The sequence below is a fragment of the Piliocolobus tephrosceles genome, chromosome 5 (assembly GCF_002776525.5).
Source record: "Piliocolobus tephrosceles isolate RC106 chromosome 5, ASM277652v3, whole genome shotgun sequence".
In the NCBI taxonomy this organism is placed as follows: domain Eukaryota; kingdom Metazoa; phylum Chordata; class Mammalia; order Primates; family Cercopithecidae; genus Piliocolobus; species Piliocolobus tephrosceles.
Window position 1 is genome coordinate 46,266,294 of NC_045438.1, and position 20,385 is coordinate 46,286,678.

Here is a 20,385-nt window from a genome sequence, read left to right on the forward strand (position 1 = left end):
AACTGAATGCATGGCTTATTCAGCTCAGGTCACATACAAAGAGAAACACTGATGCTGCAATAAACACAGTAAAGTTATCCTGGTTTGAAGCAAAATGGCTGTGAAGTAAGGTATATGCACTTTACGTTGTATGTATCTTTTCAGTTCTAGTCAACTCATCTGGAACCATATAACAGAAAATGATTCTCCAGGTCCAAATACATTTAAGTTTAATGACTGGGGCTATTCTAACAATTGTGGCTATCTCATTTTTTCTCACTAGTTCATTAGCATAGCACCCATTTAAGAACAACTACTTATAAACATAGTAATGTTTCAGAGGCTATAAAATAATAGAGGAAGAAAACTTAAAAAATCCTTTGTTTGTAGCCAAGAAAATGTGAGGATCAGATTTGTATTTGTTTTGAACAATTGGAAACTGTCACAATTGTTTTTAAGATGTAACAAATGTATATAAAATATGGGATTCTGTAGTATTAGCCATTTTGATATCTTTTGTTGAAAGAAAAAAATCAAAAAACCCTATTCTAAGGCTCAGAAATCAAAGGATTCCACAATTTTCATTTCCACTAAAATATTTATTTAATTGATATCTTACAGAAATAAATAAAAACAGTTTTTGTCTAATACAGATAATTTATATATATATGTAATTTGTTTTTACAAAATTGAAGCATATCAAATTGTTTTCTCTAAAACATAGCTCAGAAAGGAATAGTAGAAAATAAACACAAAGAAATACTGAAGTAGTCTCATTTTTAAATTATAAGCATGGGCCTTCTGAATCTCAGCATGGCATGTTATTAGTAAAAGAATGTAAGATATGGAGTCAGGGTACCTGGGCTCCACTGTTTACTTGCTACATGTCCTAAGAAAGTTTCAATGTATCTGAACTTCAGTTCTCTACCTTTAAAACAGGAATGATATTAATTGTATCAACTTCACAAGATTGTTGGGCAAATTAAACATGTAAATGTACAGGAAAGCTCTTTTTAATATGTAAAGAGCTATAAAAATAAGTTTGATTTAATTTCATATAAAAGAATCAATGCATACCTCCTTTTAACTGAAGAATAAGCACCAAAAGCATGTGTGTATTTTCTTCAGTTGAATTACATCACTCTATAAACCTAGAGTAAGAAAATGCACCTTAACTGAGCACCAAAGCCTCTCGGACAAATGGGATCCAGGGCATGGTTCTATGAGTTTTCCAGGCAGCTGACTAGGAGCTAATAAGTCCTGAGGGTCAAAAAAGGTCCTTTAAAACTCTGAAGGCTCAAAGAAATGGAAGCCAAACAAGAACATTTGTATTACATCAAATGGCTAGGATATAACAAGCTACTCCTTATTCAGCAATTTCAAAGTCCATTAATTCCTCACAGAAGAAGAACACTTGGTTATTAGCACTTGCAACGATTCGCTTATGTGAACATGGCATTCTCTTGTTCAAAAGGTCAAAGACTCGTGCTTAAGGGAGGAACAACTGGAGTGAAATAACAACTCTACTATGAATTCAGATATCACTGGCTAAAAAGTTCTAGTTACACAAGAACATGGGAGAGAAAAAGAATCCAAGACATCAGTATAATAATGATTGAAACAAAACCCTGCCATATTTCCATGTTATAATAAAACAAAATCATAAAAACTGCAATATTTACAGATACATCAATCTTACAACATATAAAAACTTTAACAATAAGAAAAATTAAGAGTAGAGAAAGCAGATAATTTTAAGGTAATCATTAATACATTAAAAAAATCTATTTGGAGTTTACTGTCTACACTAACACCACTTTACACATAATAGAAATATGAATATTTTCATTGTTTTTGTTTTCAGCAGCAAGATGCAGAAGAAAGAAATAACTGTCTAACATTAACTTATTCTAAGGAGTTGTATTATTGCAAAATTACTAGTTGTAAAGTTACGGTATAAGCCTACTCAAAAAATGAGTTAATGTAATTCACCATCTACTTAAAATATTACTAACAAGATACTGGTGAATCATGTGCTAAAGATACTGAAGGCCCTTCCAAAAACTGCGATCTATGTTGGTTGAATATATCAGGTCATATAAAACTAGACTAGTTTACTTTCTTATTCCAACTCTTTTTATGACTGATCTTATCATAAGAAAAGTACACATTACCTCTCTTAATTCCCTTGCATCGTCAGATATAGATATTATTTGGGACAAAAAATAAATATTTTATTAGGAGTGTAAAATTAAAAATCTTTATAGATCTTCTGAAAACAGTATATTGAAAAGGACTCAGTAAGTACTAGGGCACTGTATAACCAGAACAAGAAACAAATTCATTCAACTAGGAACAGTGGTAAATGTTATCTACTGGGTTTTTAAAACTTGTAACTTTGCTCTACAGCTATGAAAGTTTATTAATACACTAAAGTCCATGGAATGAATCAAGTGTAGTTCATTCAAGCTCTTCAGTTTCTTTGGTAAACAGGTCTGCCAGGTCAGCCACGGTCAAGACGGAAGCCTCTGAATGCTTCACTGATGAGTTCGTGTGACTGCAAGGTTTTCCAAATGAGCACAGTGAGAAAGAACACCAAGCCATCAGCGATTGTATTTGTAGTAATACGAACTAGACACATATTTTTTCTTAAGTTTTTGTAACTGGGCTATAAGAAACTCCCAGAGGAAAGCAAGTGATAAGATCATTGTTATACCTTGTCAAGACTAGTGAAGACTTGTATATATTACGATTAGGGCTTGTCAAAATGCTTTTTTCTCTGTGCAATTAACAGAACAAAGAACAAAACTCTTGACAACTGCTACTAAGGCTCTCACCTTACAAATTACCTTACCACCTAAAGTTAAATTGTTTCAAGAGAATTTCAAACAACTCATAACTGCTATTTTCTAGAAACAACCTAAATAAAAATCACTGAAGTCTGATACACAAGGAAACAAGAACTTTAAAAAGTCTTCATGTTTTAGGTAAAAAGGCTCCTGTGGAAGCCTCTTTCCTTCCTAGAAACCATCAATGGAAGAAAATTTGTGGTTTCAAATTGCTTCTTTGCTATGTGACAATCCCTTCTAAGGCGATCATCTTTTCCCTGGGTACCTTCCAATCCTACCTACCTCCTAAAGATGTAGAAAGATTTATATTTTCAAAAAGATTTAAATAAATTATAGCATAAATATTAGAGTGTTCTATGATTCCAGAGTCAAGCTTTTAAAAGTAAGACTGGTTTGGTCTCTCTGCTTTTGTTCTGTCTTTGGATTGACACCACAATTAACCTTAACCAATCAAGTTTTTTTTTTTTTTTTTTTTTTTTTTTTCCCAGGGACACAGTCTTGCTCTGTTGCCCAGGCTGCAGTGCAGTGGCATGATCTTGGCTCACTGCAACCTCCATCTCCTGGGTTCAAGCGATTCTCCTGCCTCAGCCTCCCAAGTAGCTCAGACTATGGCGCGTGCCACCACGCCTGGCTAACTTTTGTGTTAATAGAGACGGGGTTTCGCCATGTTGGCCAGGCTGGTTTCGAACTCACGACCTCAGGTTATTCACCTGCCTCAGACTCCCAAATTTTAAATTTTACAGTCAAATTTTAAAGTTCAGATATTTATACTTGCACGTGACTAACAAGTGTGATGTAGAAAGTAGCAATAAGAGTTTAGTTTACATATATGAGACTAAGGCTTATGTCAGGCATAAAGATATATTTTGTTTAGAAAGTGATCCAATGTGGCAAAGAAATGTAGTATAGTTTGTATTTATGTTACGATTAATACATTAATTCAAATATACAAAGTCTGGAACACTGCGAAACAGTGAAAAGGCAAAACGTCAGACCTTGCTTTTAAAAAGTATTTGTGTTGTATTTTTTGTCGTCATCTAAGTGAAGAAGTTCCAAAGATACAAACTTTTAACAGGAAAACCTTCCCCCTTCTACTTGTCGTAAATTATTACCTACCTTCTCTCAGCAGTTTTCAGCATTGCCTGCATTCTTTCTTCTATTGTTGCTTTAATTAAGAATCTGTGTACAATAGTAGGTCTAAAAGGTACAGAAAAATTTTAAGCTTAAAAACACAGTAAAACGAATCAGTACAAACTGACTTCACATTTTACATGCTATATTCATCAGTCAGTTGGTGCCCACTTGTGGCAGGTGCTGGGAGGGGTTCAGCAGCAAATAAAATAAACTATTTAATCTCCTGACAGCATTCTAACGAGAGACAGACAATAAACACATGAAGGAGTAAGACAGTTTCAGGTAAATATAATGCTGGGAGGAGGCTGACATGCAAACTGAAACAACAGTGATGGGAATGAGGCCAGTAGGCAAAGGAGGAGTAGGAAGAACATCCAAACGGAAGAAACAGCACATTCCCCGGGAAGGGAACATGCCTGGAACAAGTCTAACATGTTCAAGAGGCCAAAAGAAGGCTAGCACGGCACAAGCATCCTGTAAGCAAGGGAGAGAGGTGAAAATAAGGGTGGAGAAGTGTGCAGGGGCCAGGTCACACAGGGCCTTCCAGGATGTGACCAAGCATTTGAATTGTATTGTGGCTATAATGGGAAGCCCTTGGTGGGTTTGTATGCATGATTTGATGTATACCTGACCATACTTTAGAAATCCCTTTGGCGACTGTGTGGAGGATGCACTTCTTGTTCAGCAAGAAGAGCACCAGAGAAGTCAGTTAAGTTCTGTAGTCATCTGGGTAAGTAAGGGTGAATGCACTATGGTTGTGTCAGTGGAGACAGCAGTCAAGTAGAATTGGAGTATCTTTTGGCGGCAGAGCTGACAAAACTTAAAAGATGACTGGGATGTGAGATGTGAAAACAGAAATATAGAAGAGTCCTAGATTTCTGATCTGGGCAGGAACAGATGACAGTGCCACATTATAAGATGGGGAAAGCTCAGGGTGGGAGTGAGAGTGCAGATGCAACACAGTTTTGTTTTGTCCATGTGAAACCTATCAGATAATTATTAGACAGGTATCCAAGGTGAGTCCAGAGAGATGTGTGCAGAGCTAGAACTGGATATATGCACCTGGGACAGGAGTTATATGGGCATGTCTGGGCTGGGGAATATATACCTGAGAGTCATCAATCTGTAAAAGCTACCTAAAGCCCTAAGACTAGAAAAATTCATCGAAGGGGTGTAGACAAAGAACCCTCAGACCACTGGCAAGAAGTAGGTCACTAAAAATGTTATAAGCCTCACTTCAGTGATATGGTGGAGAGAAAAATAAACCAGACAGTTTGACAGAGAATGGGGGATAAAAAAGTAGAGATGGAGGTAGGATGTATCGGAGTGTTTTTTTCTTTTTAAAGATGGATAATATTAAGACATATTTATGGGGTAATATATGACAGGTTGAGTATCCCTAATCCAAAAACCCAAAATCCAAAATGCTCCAAAATCCGAAACTTTTTGAGTGCCAACGTGACATGTGGAGAATTCAACACCTGACTTCATGTGATGAGTCACAGTGAAAACACAGTAAAAACTTGCTTTTGTGAACAAAATTATTTAAAATATTATACAAAATCACCTTCAGGCTATGTGTAGAAGTTGTATATGAAACATAAATAAATTTCATGTTTAGACTGGGGTTTCATTCCTAAGATATCTCACTATGTATATGCAAATATTCTAAAATCTGAAAAAATTCTAAAGGCAAAACACTTAAAGCATTTCAGTTAAGGGATACTCAACCTGTACAAGGGAAATGTATACCTGTCCTTGAAAATATGAGAAGGAATGGAGTCCAGGACAAATGAATGAGTGGCTTTTGAAAGAAAAGGGACACTTCTGCTGTAATAAAAGGGAAGGCATATGAGGTACTTTCCTGCTTATTACTGGATGACATAGCCATGCTCCTGCCTACCAACCCCTCCCTCCACTTCAGTGTTCCATCCCGTATCCTCTTGGCTACTCAAGGACACTGTCAAGCATTCTCCCTGTTCTCCTCCTTCACTAGTTTTTGTTGTCTCTAATGAATCATTCTCTTACTAATTCTCCCATTTGAAAGGAAAAACAAATACTTCTCTTGATCTCATTCTCTTCCTTTTCTCTGCAGCAAAACTCCTCAAATACTAGCTGTACCAGCCACACAGAAGCAGCAGTGCACTGTGGTTAAAGCTTGTACTGTGAAGGCAGAATGGGCTGTGCCTGAAATCTGCCACTGCTTCTACTAGTTGTCTGACCATGGGCAAGTTACCTAACCTCTCTTTGTTATACAAGTATTTGTTAAATAAGAAACACATAAAATCCCATTTTCTCCAAAACTAAAGTCAGACTGTCACCTCTACTACTTAACCTGATTTTGATCTCCATGTTGCTAAATCTAATGATCAATTCTCAATCCTTATCTTCCTTGACATTTTTCACAGCACTTGCAACAGGTGACCATATCCTCTTCTTTGAGGTACATTTTTTACTTGGCTCCTAGGACACCCGTCTTCTGGTTTTCTTCTAACTCACTGCTTGATCTTTGTTACCTTTGTTGGTTTCTTCTCCTGTCCTAGAATAGTTGAAATTTGGTGCCCTGGAGTTCAGTCCATGGTCCTCTATCTAAATTCTATCACTATCTAAACTCACCCCTAGGTAATCTCATTCAGTCTCGTGACTTAATGGACTTGTACATCTAGTTACAGAATAGAAATCTCCATTTGGATGTCAGTTCTTCTCTTACCAAATCTGTTCTACCCTGTAGACTGCTCCAGCTCAGCTAAAGGTTACTTCATCCTTCTAGTTGTCCAAGCCAAAACCCATGGTGTTATCCTTGACCCTCTCACACCCCATGTCTAGTCTGCCCAAAAGTACTATCAGTTCTATCTTCAAAATATATCCAGAACCTGACCACTCCTTACCATGTGCACTGCTACCGCCATGGTCAGGTCACCTTCAGCTCTCACCAGGACGACTGCAATAGCCTCCAAGACTCTCCCTGCTTCTACTCTCCCTTGTTCCCCTTCACTCCCACCCCATCATAGCACTCAGAATGATTCTTTTAAAACTTAAGATATGCCAGGCCTCTGCTCAAAGCCTTCCAATGGCTCCCGATTTCACACAGGGCAAAAGCACTGTCCTCACAGTGGCTTCCTGGGCCCAATATAATCCCTCTCCCCACTGAGCGCGCTCACTTCAACTCCTGCTTCTCTCCCCTTTAGCAACTGTGGTTCCTTGCTATTCTTCTAACATACCATACTTCTGACTTAGGGCCTTTGCACCAAATGCACTGTTTACTTGAACGTTCTTTTGCAAGACAGCTGTATGACTAACGTTCCCATTTTCCCATTTCTTTCAAGTCCTTGCTCAGACCTTCTCAATAAGGCCTTGCATGCCTTCCTGCCCAAACACTGCACTCTTACTTCCTCACCCCGCTCTACTTTTCCAGCTCTGAACATAGTCTAGATTGTACTTATGTTTATTGTTTACCACCTTTCTGTCTACCAACCCCGTTACAGCTAGAATTACGCTCCATGAGGACATCTCATGTTCCTAGAACAGTACCTGGCACACAGAAGATACTCAATAAAAATCTACCAAAAAGCATGTGAGTACTGATGCAGGCAGACTGTTCAAGTTGATGATGGAAAGATGAGGTACTTCTAATCTGATTGTATACGTTTCCCCTGTATGAGGCAAGATTGCAATGGTGAGAAAGAAGACAGACTTAAGACAGACTCCTCAGAAGGTAGAAAAAAACAGATTCACTTGGGAGGCATAGTAAGATTGTTGGGTAATGCTGAATGGCCATTTGGACTTCTGGTTTCAAATATGAGACTAGTCCAGCCTATGCTTTAAAAGAACACTGGTAGGACAAAATATCAGTATTTAAAAACACAGAAGAAAACCAACAAAAAACAAGTAAAGATGTGACTGCATTTTAAAATGACACTTGGTGGTAAGTTAGAAGAAGCCTGCATTTATTACAGTTACTTTGCCCTATTTGTTAAGGGGTTTAATAAACATGTCTCTTCCCTGTAATACAAGTAAACCCTTTATTTTCTCTCCCGCTACTACTTACAGGAAAGTTTACATTTCTGAGTATGACACAGAAGACTTCATTTCCTGCCAATGATCCCTTTCTCATACTTTCACTGCAACAGTTCCAAACTCCTTACAGTCCCTAGAAATGTCATGTCATTTTCCATCACTGTATTTTTACATATCTAACTCTCTTTGGCTGTGTGACTACCCTTTTCCAGCCAACTTTGAAACAATTATTCCTTCAAGACTCAACATCATAAAGCCTTTCCTGACTCTGTAGGGCTCGAGTGATCATTACCTTCTTTTGTTAACACAGTCCTTTTATTATTATACTTTTGCACATTCTACCCAACACTTTAAATCATGCTTCCTGTACTACACAGTGACCTACTTGGGGAAACAAATTATGTATCATTCAATTTGAATCTTCAGTATTTAGAATAATGCCTGACATACAGTAGGTACTCAATAAATATTGATTTAATAAGTGCTTATTATGGATGTGTGTGTTTTTTTTTCTTTTTTAAACATCGAAGATATTTAACATTTCTAAATAAAAAAGATACTTCTTTTTTAAACATCCAGAAGGTAACACATTTAGCAGGCCTTATCAAAGATAACTGTCTATTCTGATATATGAATAAAGCTAATACATGCCATAAAATAATATTCACTATTAGCTTTGCTTTGGGCCTTAAACTGAATCTAATGATCTCTTGGAGCTGACCTAGGAGGTGTCTTTTCTTAAGGTTAAGAATTTTAAAAGGAGTCATTTATTTTCAGTCATGTACAAGGTACGTCTTCTTTTAAACACAGGACTTGAGACAAAACTCCATTCTCCTCAAAGGCATGATGGATGCCTTCAACTTTGTAGCTGTCTTAAGCATTTCTAACAGTTTTTTTTTGGATAAAGTGATAAGGTTTTTGTGGGAGGGAAGAGAAAAATTTGGGACAATTTGAGGGTTTGCTTCTTGGAGAGAAGGGAGGGTTGGAAATCTCATGCCTTTTAATTAAATAAAAAGTTATAAATAAATAAATTATAAAATAAATAATTAAAAAATGTAGTATCTAAGGAAGTAATTAAAAACAAGTAGGCTATGATGAACATAAATGAAGAGTCTAAAGACTGATTTGGTTTCTCAGAAAACTGAAGCAAATGTGACTGATTCTAATTTTAGTCCTTACTTTGTCTGTCCAATTCGGTGCACCCTCCCTATGGCCTGAAGCTCATGGGCAGGGTTCAATATGGGCTCCACCAAGAGAACATGAGTTGCTTCAATGATAGTTAATCCATTAGAACCTGTGTGCAGGGGCAGCAGCAAAATATTGATTTGGGGATCACGTTTAAATGCTGAAAGGTTCTCCTAAAAAAGAAAGGTACATTTTAATTTTAGCTGGATCAGTTAAAATAAGAGCAGTATGTAATAGCTCACTTTAAAGACGTCTAATGCTATCTATTACTATTGTGAAAGGTAACAGCTAAGAAACTTAAATGCAAAATAATCAACTTTAGAAAATGTAAACTTGTCGCTTGATTTTAATTATGAAGAAATGTATCATATAAGCTCTCTTGTTCTTCGTAATATCTAGAGGAATCACAAGACAGATGCATGTGATGCACGCAAATTAAACTATATGAGGTTAGAGGAAAAAGAGAGAAAGAGAAAGAATGTGCTAGAGTGTATGTGAGGTAAGAGACATGAATCTGTTAAATTTTCATTTGGTCTCTGTGTGTGCTTGAGGTCACTATGCTGAGCATGATGTAAGGATAATTGTGACCACATGCAGTTCTGCCTGACAGTGACTTTAGAACTTAATCCTTGCAATGCGAGGCCCCTGTCCATTCAACAGGTATATCATAGGTAATGTTTTCCTGTACTAAAAAAAAAAAAAGAACCTCAAGTTGGGAGATCTTTAAAAAGCCAATGGTCTTGTTATATACAGGTATAATTACATAGACTGAAAATACCTAGAGTTTCTCTGCTTCTAAATGTTCACTTTATAATTAATCAAGAACTCAGATGCTGTTTATGTGGCTTATGTGAAACCAGACAATAAATGTAACTAAGCTAGTTAACAGCAGTTTCAATTTGCAACTGTATCTACTACAAAAACCAGGAGTAAAATCTTAACATACCTGAAATGTCTTAACACGACTGATTTGTGCAAATTCCATGTTGTTGTCAGTGAGAGCTTTTGAAATAATATCTAATACATCTTGCCACTAGAACACATAAAACAATTAGAAAATCAATATTATATGTAGCGTTTATCTAAGGGTATCTGAAAATAATTAAATCAAAATGACTTTTATACTGGAGTTAAGCAAATAAAACCAAAACCAAAGCCCTCAAATGTAGTACTATCAATATTATTTAGCTCTATCTGAAACAGTATTTTTTTTTTTTTTGCATCAAATGCTGGTTTTGAAAATGGAATTAAGAGAAACAAATAGTAGAAAATACATAATGGAGTGCACACTGGAATATAGTTATTTAGTTTTCTAAAATGAAAACTAGGGGTTTTACTCAACACTTTATTCAGTAGATTTTCTTTTTTTAACCCAAATTCTTGTGAAATGAGACTTTCAAGGTCAGAAACTCCAATTTTAAAAATATTAAACTAAGAAAATCCTTAAATGAAACTAATAAAAAATCATGAAACGTAGCTATACAAATTGTCTTGTGAAGCATCATCACATTTCTCTAAAAATAATTCTATCTTATGGATTTGGGAAAAAAATCAAAGAGTAAACATTAAAAATGAGTTCTCAGCTGCAAACTGATTAGCAAGGGAAAATCAGTTCGAGTTAATATTGAGGATGAAAATGTTGATTATACCGTTGAGAAAACGAGTGCTTTGGCCCCTGGATCTCTAAGCTGTATTTTCATCAGAGTTCTGATCACAGCTTCCACTTTTGTAGAATGGCTGCCCTTTGAACACACACAAAAAATACACATTACTACTAAATAAAATCTAGTTAAGAATAGAAAGGAAAAGCAATATAAAATACTTTTTATTATCAAAGCTACAAATGCATCAAAACAAATTATCAGGTGTGTTTACTCTTTTCCATTTTGTGTTTGCTGGAAATTTTCTTTAGCTTTGAAATGTAGAAGTCATTAAATTTACACCCAGACATTTGAATGTAAAAGAATGCCAGAAAGTCATTCAGTGCTATGACCCTGAAGATAATATCTTTTAGTTAAGTAGTCAGGTTTTATAGTTACAAAATTTTGTTACATTAGATTAGCAGAAATGATATTTTAAAACACTCTTCATTTATTCTTCCTTTCTTCAGATATTATGTCGTTAGAAATGTTAAGAATACAACGAATCAAAACTCCCAACTTAAGCAGTTAAGGATCCAACCAACGGAGAACATTTTCTTGCAAGGGTATTACCAAAAACAATGACAGAGGTACAAATGATGCTCTCTTAGAATGAGACAGATTCATACAAAGCTAGGCACTTAAAACTGTGTTTTTTCTTTTTTTTTGCATCTTCCATAACCATTTCTATCAGACGAGTATGAAAGTGAAAAAATGATTTTTAAAATGGAGAAATAAGAAAGTGAGGAAAATAGTGCACGTATTTCTGCAGCCCTCAATGAGAAAGTTTTCCTTCTGGAGTACTCTCAGAGATGGTATGACAGAGAAATTAAGGTTATGAGATTTTGAATGAGACAAATTTAAGTTGAACTCATAGTTCTGCAACTCACTAGTTACAGTTTCTAACTCTTTGTTTCCTCATCTGTCAAACAGGGCTGAATGATAATTATATCTCTTTCCAAAGGTGGCTGTGATGATTAAATGAGCAAATGTATACAAAGTATTTAGCCTAACATCTGGTAAGGAGTAAACACTCAAGAACTTACTATCTTTTTGAGATATTAAATATGAGCACTATAATGACCTAGATTATACCACAAGGGAGGGCAGATTTAACTAAAAAGAAAGAAAAATATTTCCACAGCAGCATAACCCTCTCCCTCAATCCTCTCAACACACTTTTACATGAAGACACATTCAAAGGTAAAAATACAAACAAAACAAGAAAGAAAGCTATACTAATTTTAAGTCAGCAAGATAGAATAATGGAAAAAGTTTTAAAATCCTCATGCTAAAATCATGATTCTACACTTATTTTCTCTGGATACGCAGACTTTCAAGTATACTTGCAAGATTAGAAATGTACTACAAAGAACCTATTTCAGTCTAATAATTATCTCAAATAAGAGCGAAGAGAAAATAGGAAATCAGTGTAAAGGTGATCACTTCAGAATTTAGACAAAAACATCCATGTTCCTTGCAAGCGCTTACTTTCAAAAATATTTCAAGTGAAATACCAGGATAACTATGAATCCTTCCACCAATTAATGTTTCTTACTAAAAGTTCAAAAAAAAAAAAGTAGAATAATTTTTTTATAACCAACATTCCTAGCACTGTAGTGCTATCTCTATGGAGGAAAAGAACAGAGCATTCACTTTTATCAACGACTGGCCAGTTCAGTGGTAGCGCTCAATGATCCCTTCCAAATGCTACAGTTCTGAAACATTTTGTCCTAGTCTAGTTACTTCCTACTTTCCTAGCAGAAAATGTTAGGCTACAAAACAAGTCTTGAAAACAAATTCAGACTGAAATTACATCAAGTATCTTCTCTGACAATCGAATGAAACTAGAAATCCACAATAGGAGGAATTTTGGAAAAATAACAAAAATGTAGAAATTAAATAACATGCTCTTGAACATTCAATGGATCAATGAAGCAATTAAAAGGAAAAATTAAAAATATCTTGAGACAAATGAAAATGGAAATACAACATAATAAAAGGTATGGGAATTCGGCAAAAGCAGTTCTAATAATGAAGCTTATAGAAATAAACAACTACATAAAAAAAGAGAAATGTTCCAAATAAACAACTTAATGTTGCACCACAAGGAACTGGAAAAAGAAGAGCAAAGTAAGCCGAAAGTCAGCAGAAGGAAGGATATAATAAAAATCAGAGCAGAAATAAATGAAATAGAGAACGGAAAAAAAAAAATATAGAAAAGACTAATGAAATCATTAGTTGGTTATTTGAAAACATAAACACAATGAACAACCCTTCAGGCACACTAAGAAAAAATAAGAGTGAAATTAAAAAATTATAAATGAAAGAAGAGACATTAAAACTGATACCATAGAAATACAGAAAATCATAAGAGACTTAGGAAAAACTATATGCCAACAAATCAGGAAATCTACAAGAAATGGATAAATTCCCAGAAACATACAATCTACCAAGACTGAATCACAAAGAAATAGAAAATCTGAATAGACCAGTATGTAGTAAGGAGATTGAGTTGGTAATAAAAAGTCTCCCATCAAAGAAAAGCATAGGAACTAGTGGTTTCACTGGTAAAGTCGAACAATCATTTAAAGAAGAACTAATACCAATCTTCCTTGAACTTTTCTAAAAAACTGAAGAGAGAATATTCTTAATTCATTTTACAAGACCAGAAGTACTCTGATATCAAAGTCAGACAACAATACTATAAGAAAATTACAGACCAGTATCTCTGATGAAAACATGCAAAAATCCTCAACAAAATACTAGGAAGCCAAATCCCACAACACATTAGAAGGGAGCACTCACCATGATCAACAGGGATTCATCTCTGGCATGCAAGGATGGTTTAACATATGCAAACCAATAAATGTGATACACCACAGAATAAAGGAAAAAAATGATCATCTCAGTATTTGCAGAAAAAATATCTGATAAAATTCAACATACTTTAATAAACTCTCAACAACTTACGTATAGAAGGAACATACCTCAAAACAATAAAGGCCATGAATGTACAAGCCTACCAGCTAGCAACATACTCAGTGGTGAAAAGCTGAAAGCTTTTCCTCTAAGATCAGCAAAACACAATCTCAGTGCCTCCTGTGAGGGCGGGCTGTTATAACGTAAGTTTCCTCCTCCTGTTTGTTGCTCTCTCTTTGTACCCGTCTGCTATCCCTGTGACTTACGCCGTGTTATCATGTAACAAGGAAGCCCTCACCAGAAGGGCAATCTCCTTCAACTTCCCTGCCTACAGAAAAAGGAGTACACTTTCTCTTTTCTTTTCTTTCTTTTTCTTTTTGAGACAGGGTCTTGTGCTGTCACCCTGGTTGGAGTGCAGTGGTGTAATTACAGCTCACTGCATCCCTGAACTCCTGCGCTCAAGTGATCCTCCCACCTCAGTCTCCCGGGTAGCTGGGACTACAGGTGTGCATCACCATGCCTGGCTAGTTTGAATTTTTTTTTTTTTTTCATAGAGATAGAGTCTTATTATGTTGCCCAGGCTGGTCTTGAACTCCTGGCCTCAAGTGATCTTCCTGCCTCGGCCTCCCAAGGCACTGAGATTATAGGCATGAGTCACCGTATCTGGCCATAACTCCTTTTCTTTATAAATTACCCAGTCTCAAATATTCTGCTATGGCAACATAAAACAGACAAAGATAAATAGAAAAAAACAATTCTAAAATTCATATGGAACCATGAAAGACCTTGGATAACAAAAGCAATCTTGAGCAAAAAGCTAGAGATATCACATTCCCTGATTCTAAAACACATTATAAAACTACAGTAATAAAAACAGTATGCTACTGAAATAAAAACAGACATACAGACCAATGGAACAGGAGAGACAGCCCAGAAATAAACCCACACATACACAGTCAATCAATCTTTAACAAACATAAGAAGATCACACAATGGGGAAAACACAGTCTCTTCAATAAACTGTGCTGAAAAAACCAGTTATCCACATGCAGAAGAATAAAACTGGACCCTTATCTCACCCCATATATAAAAATCAACTCAAAATGGATTAAAGACTTAAATATAAGAACCAAAACTACAAACTACTTGACAATGATCTTGGTAAAGCATTTTTGGATACGACCCAAAAAACACAAGCAAGAAAAGCAAAAAGATAAATAGGATTGCATTAAAGTAACAATCTTCTGCACAGCAGAGGAAATAATTAAAAGGCAATCTACAGCAAAGGAGAAAATATCTGCAAACCACACATGTGATAAGGAGTTATTATCCAAAATATATAAGAAACTCAAAAAAACTCAAGAGCAAGAAAACAACCTGAGTAAAAAATCGGCAAAGGACCTGAAAAGATATTACTCAAAAGAAGACATACAAGTAGGTAACAGGTATAGGAAAAGGTGCTCAACAACACTAATCATCAGGGAAATACAAATTAAAACCACACCGAGATACACACCTCATTCCTGTTAGAATGACTATTATAAAAAAGACAAGAGATAAGTATTTGTGAGAAGGTGGAGAAAAAGGAAACCCCTGTACACTACTGGTACGAATACAAATTAGTAGGGCCATTTTGGAAAACAGTAAAGAGGTTTCTCAATACATTAAAAATAGAACTATCACATGATAGTTCTATGATCCAGCAATTCTATTTCTGGGTATATATGCAGGGGAAATTAAATCAGCACGTGGAAGAGATATCTGCATTCTCCAGTTAATTTCAGCATTATTCACAGTAGCAAAGACATGGAATCAATGTAAGTGTCCATGCACTGATGAATAAATTTTAAAACAGGGTATATATACACAATGGAATATGTTTTTACCTAAAAGTAAATCAATCCTGTCTGGTGAGATAACATCTATGTACCTGAAAGACACTATGCTAACTGAAATAAACCAGGCACAGAAAAGACAAATACTGCATGATCTCACTTACATGTGGTATCTAAAACATTGAACTCACAGAAGCAGAGAGCACAACGGTGGTTACCAGAGGCTGGAGTTTGTTGGGGAAGGGAGTGGGTTAAACGGTACAAAGTTTTAGTTAGACAGAAGGAACAGATCTAAAGATCTACTGTACAGCATGATGACTATAGTACATAATAATGTATTGTTTACAGCTGTCCCTTGGTATCCATGGGGAGTTCTAGGATTCCCACTGGATATCAAGATCTGCAGATGCTAAGTGCTTTACATAAAATGGCAGTGTTTACATAATAGCCTACACACATCCTTCTGTATACTTTAAAATCATCTCCGTATTACTTACAATACTTAATACAATGTAACTCTTATGTAAATAATTATAGTGTCTTCTAAATATTTGTTTTTTAAATATGTTGTATCGTGATTTTTTATTGTTGCTGGGTTTGAGTATTTTTTATCTGCGGTTAACTGAATCTGCTGATGCAGAATCTGCAAATATGGGAGGCCAACTGTACTTGAAAACTGCTAAGAAGGCAGATTTTAAATGTTCTTATCACAAAAATTGGTTAAGTATGTGAAGTGATGGATATGTTAATTAGTTTGATTCAATCCTTCCATAATATCTACATATATTAAAACATGTTGTATACTACCACAAATATATACAATTTTTCACTCGGAGTTAACAAAGAACTATATGAGGAACTGGATGAAAAAACACACTCCCTTGTCTCCAAATACATAACACTCTAACGCGTGTTACAGAATATGGAGAAAAACATAAAAGGATGGTTTATCTGCTGGTTTGGCAATTGAAATGAATGCTTTATACTGCCTCAATGAGCACTACACACATTCTACTGCTCTTTTTCATGTTTCTTCTATCTTAAATATGTAAATAAACTTGGGTTCAAATCTGCCAGCTTCTGAGAAGACTACTCAATGTGGTTACTGCTATAGAAAGTAAATATTCACATTGTTAAAAAAAAAAAAAAAAAAAAAAACTAAGATTAACACAGGAAAAAGGGAATGGGTTACATACAGGCAAGGTTGCTTGCAAAAAAGCAAAATAGTAACAAAAGGAAATGTGGATACCAATCTATTCCTGTATAAGCTGTTAACACAGTATGAACATTCTCAAGACAGGTAAACTGGTAGCCTCAGGCAAACTCATTATTTAGCTACAGCAGTAAACAGATGCAAAGTTAAGCTTTGCTTATGCATTAGGGATGCATACTATGCTATGCATTAGGGAATGTCATGCATTAGGGAAGAGTGTACATGGGAAGAGAAATCCCACAAACCTGCTAGATAATCTCTTAATATATTAGGCTGATAAAGCTGTACTTAACTATAAGCACCTCTGTCCTCTTCTGACATTATTATCCCTTTCCTTACTCCCATCCTTTCTTCTTAGTCTCTTCAGCACACACACATACCTCCTAATCCTAACTTTGTGCTTAATGTTTGCTTTTCCTTCATGTTTCTGAAACATTAATGACCAAGGCCCAGTTTTGGAGTAAGGACACAGCTTCTCTCCTGTACCCTCACTGACTGTATCTTTGTCATTCTTCTCTCCAAGGCACTAATTCTCTCTAAGGTCAACTAGAAAACTGGGATGGGAGACATACAAAGTGTTCCCAGTCAGTTCAAGGCTGTTATCTCTCCTGGTTTTCTACTCAAGATACAAAGTCAGCAGCCAGGAGAACTAAAATGTTTAAAAATAAAGAAGTGAAGTAAAGTGAAGTCTTTCACTTTCTGGAAAATAAAGTGCAAAGTTAAAGCTCCAGAATTTGGGGCAGGAAGTCAACACAGTGAAAAAACAGTAGAGACCCAATAGCACCAAAGGCCAATACAGAATCTTTCCAATGAAGTTTGGCCTGGAAGTCACTTAGTAACACAACTCAAGATCAGAAATGTCATGTGGCTTCTTATTTGCTCTAACAGGTGCCACTAACTTGTTTTTATCAGAGTTAAGTCTCATTGGAATAAGGTGTTCTATAGTTGCAGCCTCCTGTTGTAAAATGTGGAGAACCTAACCTTTGAATTAAAAGTTGTTAAATGTGTTAAAATGACAGAAAATTCAGTTTTGTTTCTTTGCCGTATGTTCAGTAGACTGAAAAAATTCTTCTAATAAAGTAACCAAATAGCATCTGATCTAGATTTTAATCCTCTCCCCTCCAGAATGAGATGAACTATTTTACTGATGCAATTTCAAAGGGATGAAGTGCTTTTCATGCACTGAAGACTTATTATTGCGGAAAAAAGAGGGTGCAACATTAATAGTGAAAATCTGAGTATTGGTGTAGAAAGATACACTATAGCCTGGCTTTACTCTATTTCGATTCATGTCCATAACCTATCTACTGAGATTCCTTACTTAAGGGAGAAAGGAAAGGAATGGGAACACATATGAGAGTTCTCTGCTGCAGCAGCAAAGGGCTACTTGCACTTGATTTACACATATAAAAGAAAAATAATGCTCAGTGACTAGGAAGGTATTGTTGTTTTGTATTTCGCTTCAATGACTCTATGAGAAAAGTAAATACTGGAGCACTATCTGAAACAGGGCTTGGCAATCCATCACCCTGAATTAAGAGCTTGTTACTCAATATATCCCTTTGTCACCAATCTAGTTCTTCCTTTTCCTTTGCCATTTTCTATTTTTTCTATTTACCTCATCTGCCCACATCTTTCTGCCACCTCTTTTTCTGTGCAGGACCTGTGGATTCCCATGGTCATGCTCAGCTCCATTTGTAAAATTAAGAGCTAAAGTTGCTGCTGACTCCTCAAGAACATCAGAGTAAAGTCAATGCAATGAAGATGATGAATACACTCAGTCTTATTTTATTTATTTATTTATTTTTTGAGACAGAGTCTCGCTCTGTCGCCCAGGCTGGAGTGCAGTGGCCAGATCTCAGCTCACTGCAAGCTCCGCCTCCCAGGTTCACGCCATTTTCCTGCCTCAGCCTCCTGAGTAGCTGGGACTACAGGCGCCCGCCACCACGCCCGGCTAGTTTTTTGTATTTTTTTAGTAGAGATGGGGTTTCACCGTGTTAGCCAGGATGGTCTCGATCTCCTGACCTCGTGATATGCCCGTCTCAGTCTCCCAAAGTGCTGGCATTACAGGCTGGAGCCACTGCGTCTGGCCCAGTCTTATTTTTTTAATCAAACAAAAGAGAGAACATTCTTGTTTGGAGACTACTTTATGTCAACAAGCAGGCTGTATCTTTAGATATTTTATATATATTAATTAATATATGTATTCATACATATGAAATACACACAAATATATAGGAAAAACTTCCAAAAAAGTTTTATATTGAGAGGACTGTTAGTCAAGTTATTTCCTATTTTGGTATTTTCTGACTTCTGTTACTTTTATTCTGGACTTTTCTTTTTGAAATAGAGCTAACTCCTTCAATGTGTGTGTGTTGTCCATAGTAGGTTCAGCTGAGTTAAGATCAGTTAACATTGTTTTATTTCTGTCTGTACCTGTTGACCATGCTAAAAACCCATACTGTTGGCCACAGATACAATTGAGTGCAGTTATGAAGCTTGTATGATTGGTGCTACCAAGGGGAAATACTTTTCAAGCACATGCGTAGGGCAAGTACTGGGTTCTTCAAGCATTCACATGATATTTGAATAAAGCTCAATGGAAATTATGTCTAGGCTATGGAAAATCTTACAAGTGTATTAGGCCACAAAAATATTATCCTGTTATTTTAAACATTTTGCATAATTATTTCAAAGATGTAAGTTAGCAATGGAAAAAAAGTTAAGAATTTTATTTGGATACAAAGGCTCTTAGGGTTACTAGGTATACAGACTATTCAATTGTTATCCATCCATGCACTCAAATACTTACTGAGTGTCTATTATATGCCAGGTATTGTTCCAAATGCCTCATATAAAATAGTGAATAAAACAACATCCCTACCTCATGAAAAGTCCTCTACCTTTTAATAGAGTTTACACTCTACAAATGATGTTTTCATAAAGATAATTTCATAAAGATAACTTTTAGTTTATATCTTAGAAGTCTCTACTGTGTGTTCAATTTATTGAAAGCTATGGATAACTTTAACATGAGGCTAACAGTTCAGAATTACATGTATTAACTTGGCCAGTGAACAGAAAGAGAAATGGTATTTTTTTTTTGCAATTATATTTAGTCATAACATATTTTAACAAAAAATATACAACTGCATTCCAAATTTACCAGTTAATGTTCATGTTATACAAAACTTGTCTTATATAAGAATATTTAGATAAATATATTTAAATATAATCATTTCTGGATTATATTTACCAAATTATTTTATTCCTATTTTAAACTCAGTCAGAATTTCATAATCCATTTTTTTCCACTCAGATGTTTATTTTAATTATATTTTAAAAGTGTGAGACAGATGTCACAAATGATCTTTAAATTAACTGAACAAAGATTCAAATTAAAAAAGAACAGAACAGGATTCCACATGTAGAATTCTACACATAGTATGGCTAGGCTTCTCTGTCAGTTGGAATGTAGAGATACAGAGTTTTTTTTTCTACAAACAGGCCATATAAGATATCTCTATTATTAAGATATTTGCTTGCTAAAAATGCAGATTTCTGGACCACATCCAGGTCTAATGAGTCAAAGTTTATGGAGGTAGAGAATG

The 20,385-nt window shown here is 35.5% G+C and overlaps 1 protein-coding gene across 8 annotated transcripts in view; it reads right to left on the minus strand.

Annotated features, from left to right (window-relative positions):
• Positions 1 to 557: 557 nt before the first annotated feature.
• SHPRH (SNF2 histone linker PHD RING helicase) overlaps positions 558 to 20,385 on the minus strand; it is an 80,951-nt gene continuing 61,123 nt past the window's right edge. For 7 of the 8 annotated variants that reach the window (XM_023194768.2, XM_023194771.2, XM_023194773.2 and 4 more), the window contains 5 exons: positions 10,814 to 10,906; positions 10,111 to 10,197; positions 9,159 to 9,337; positions 3,945 to 4,025; positions 558 to 2,536 (listed from right to left, as the gene is read on the minus strand). In XM_023194768.2, the coding sequence (XP_023050536.1) occupies positions 2,440 to 2,536; positions 3,945 to 4,025; positions 9,159 to 9,337; positions 10,111 to 10,197; positions 10,814 to 10,906 (537 nt within the window). In that variant the 3' untranslated portion in view covers positions 558 to 2,439. Of the gene's footprint in view, positions 2,537 to 3,944; positions 4,026 to 9,158; positions 9,338 to 10,110; positions 10,198 to 10,813; positions 10,907 to 20,385 lie in introns of those variants that run through there. The other variant, XR_002726876.1, reaches the window with a different exon arrangement.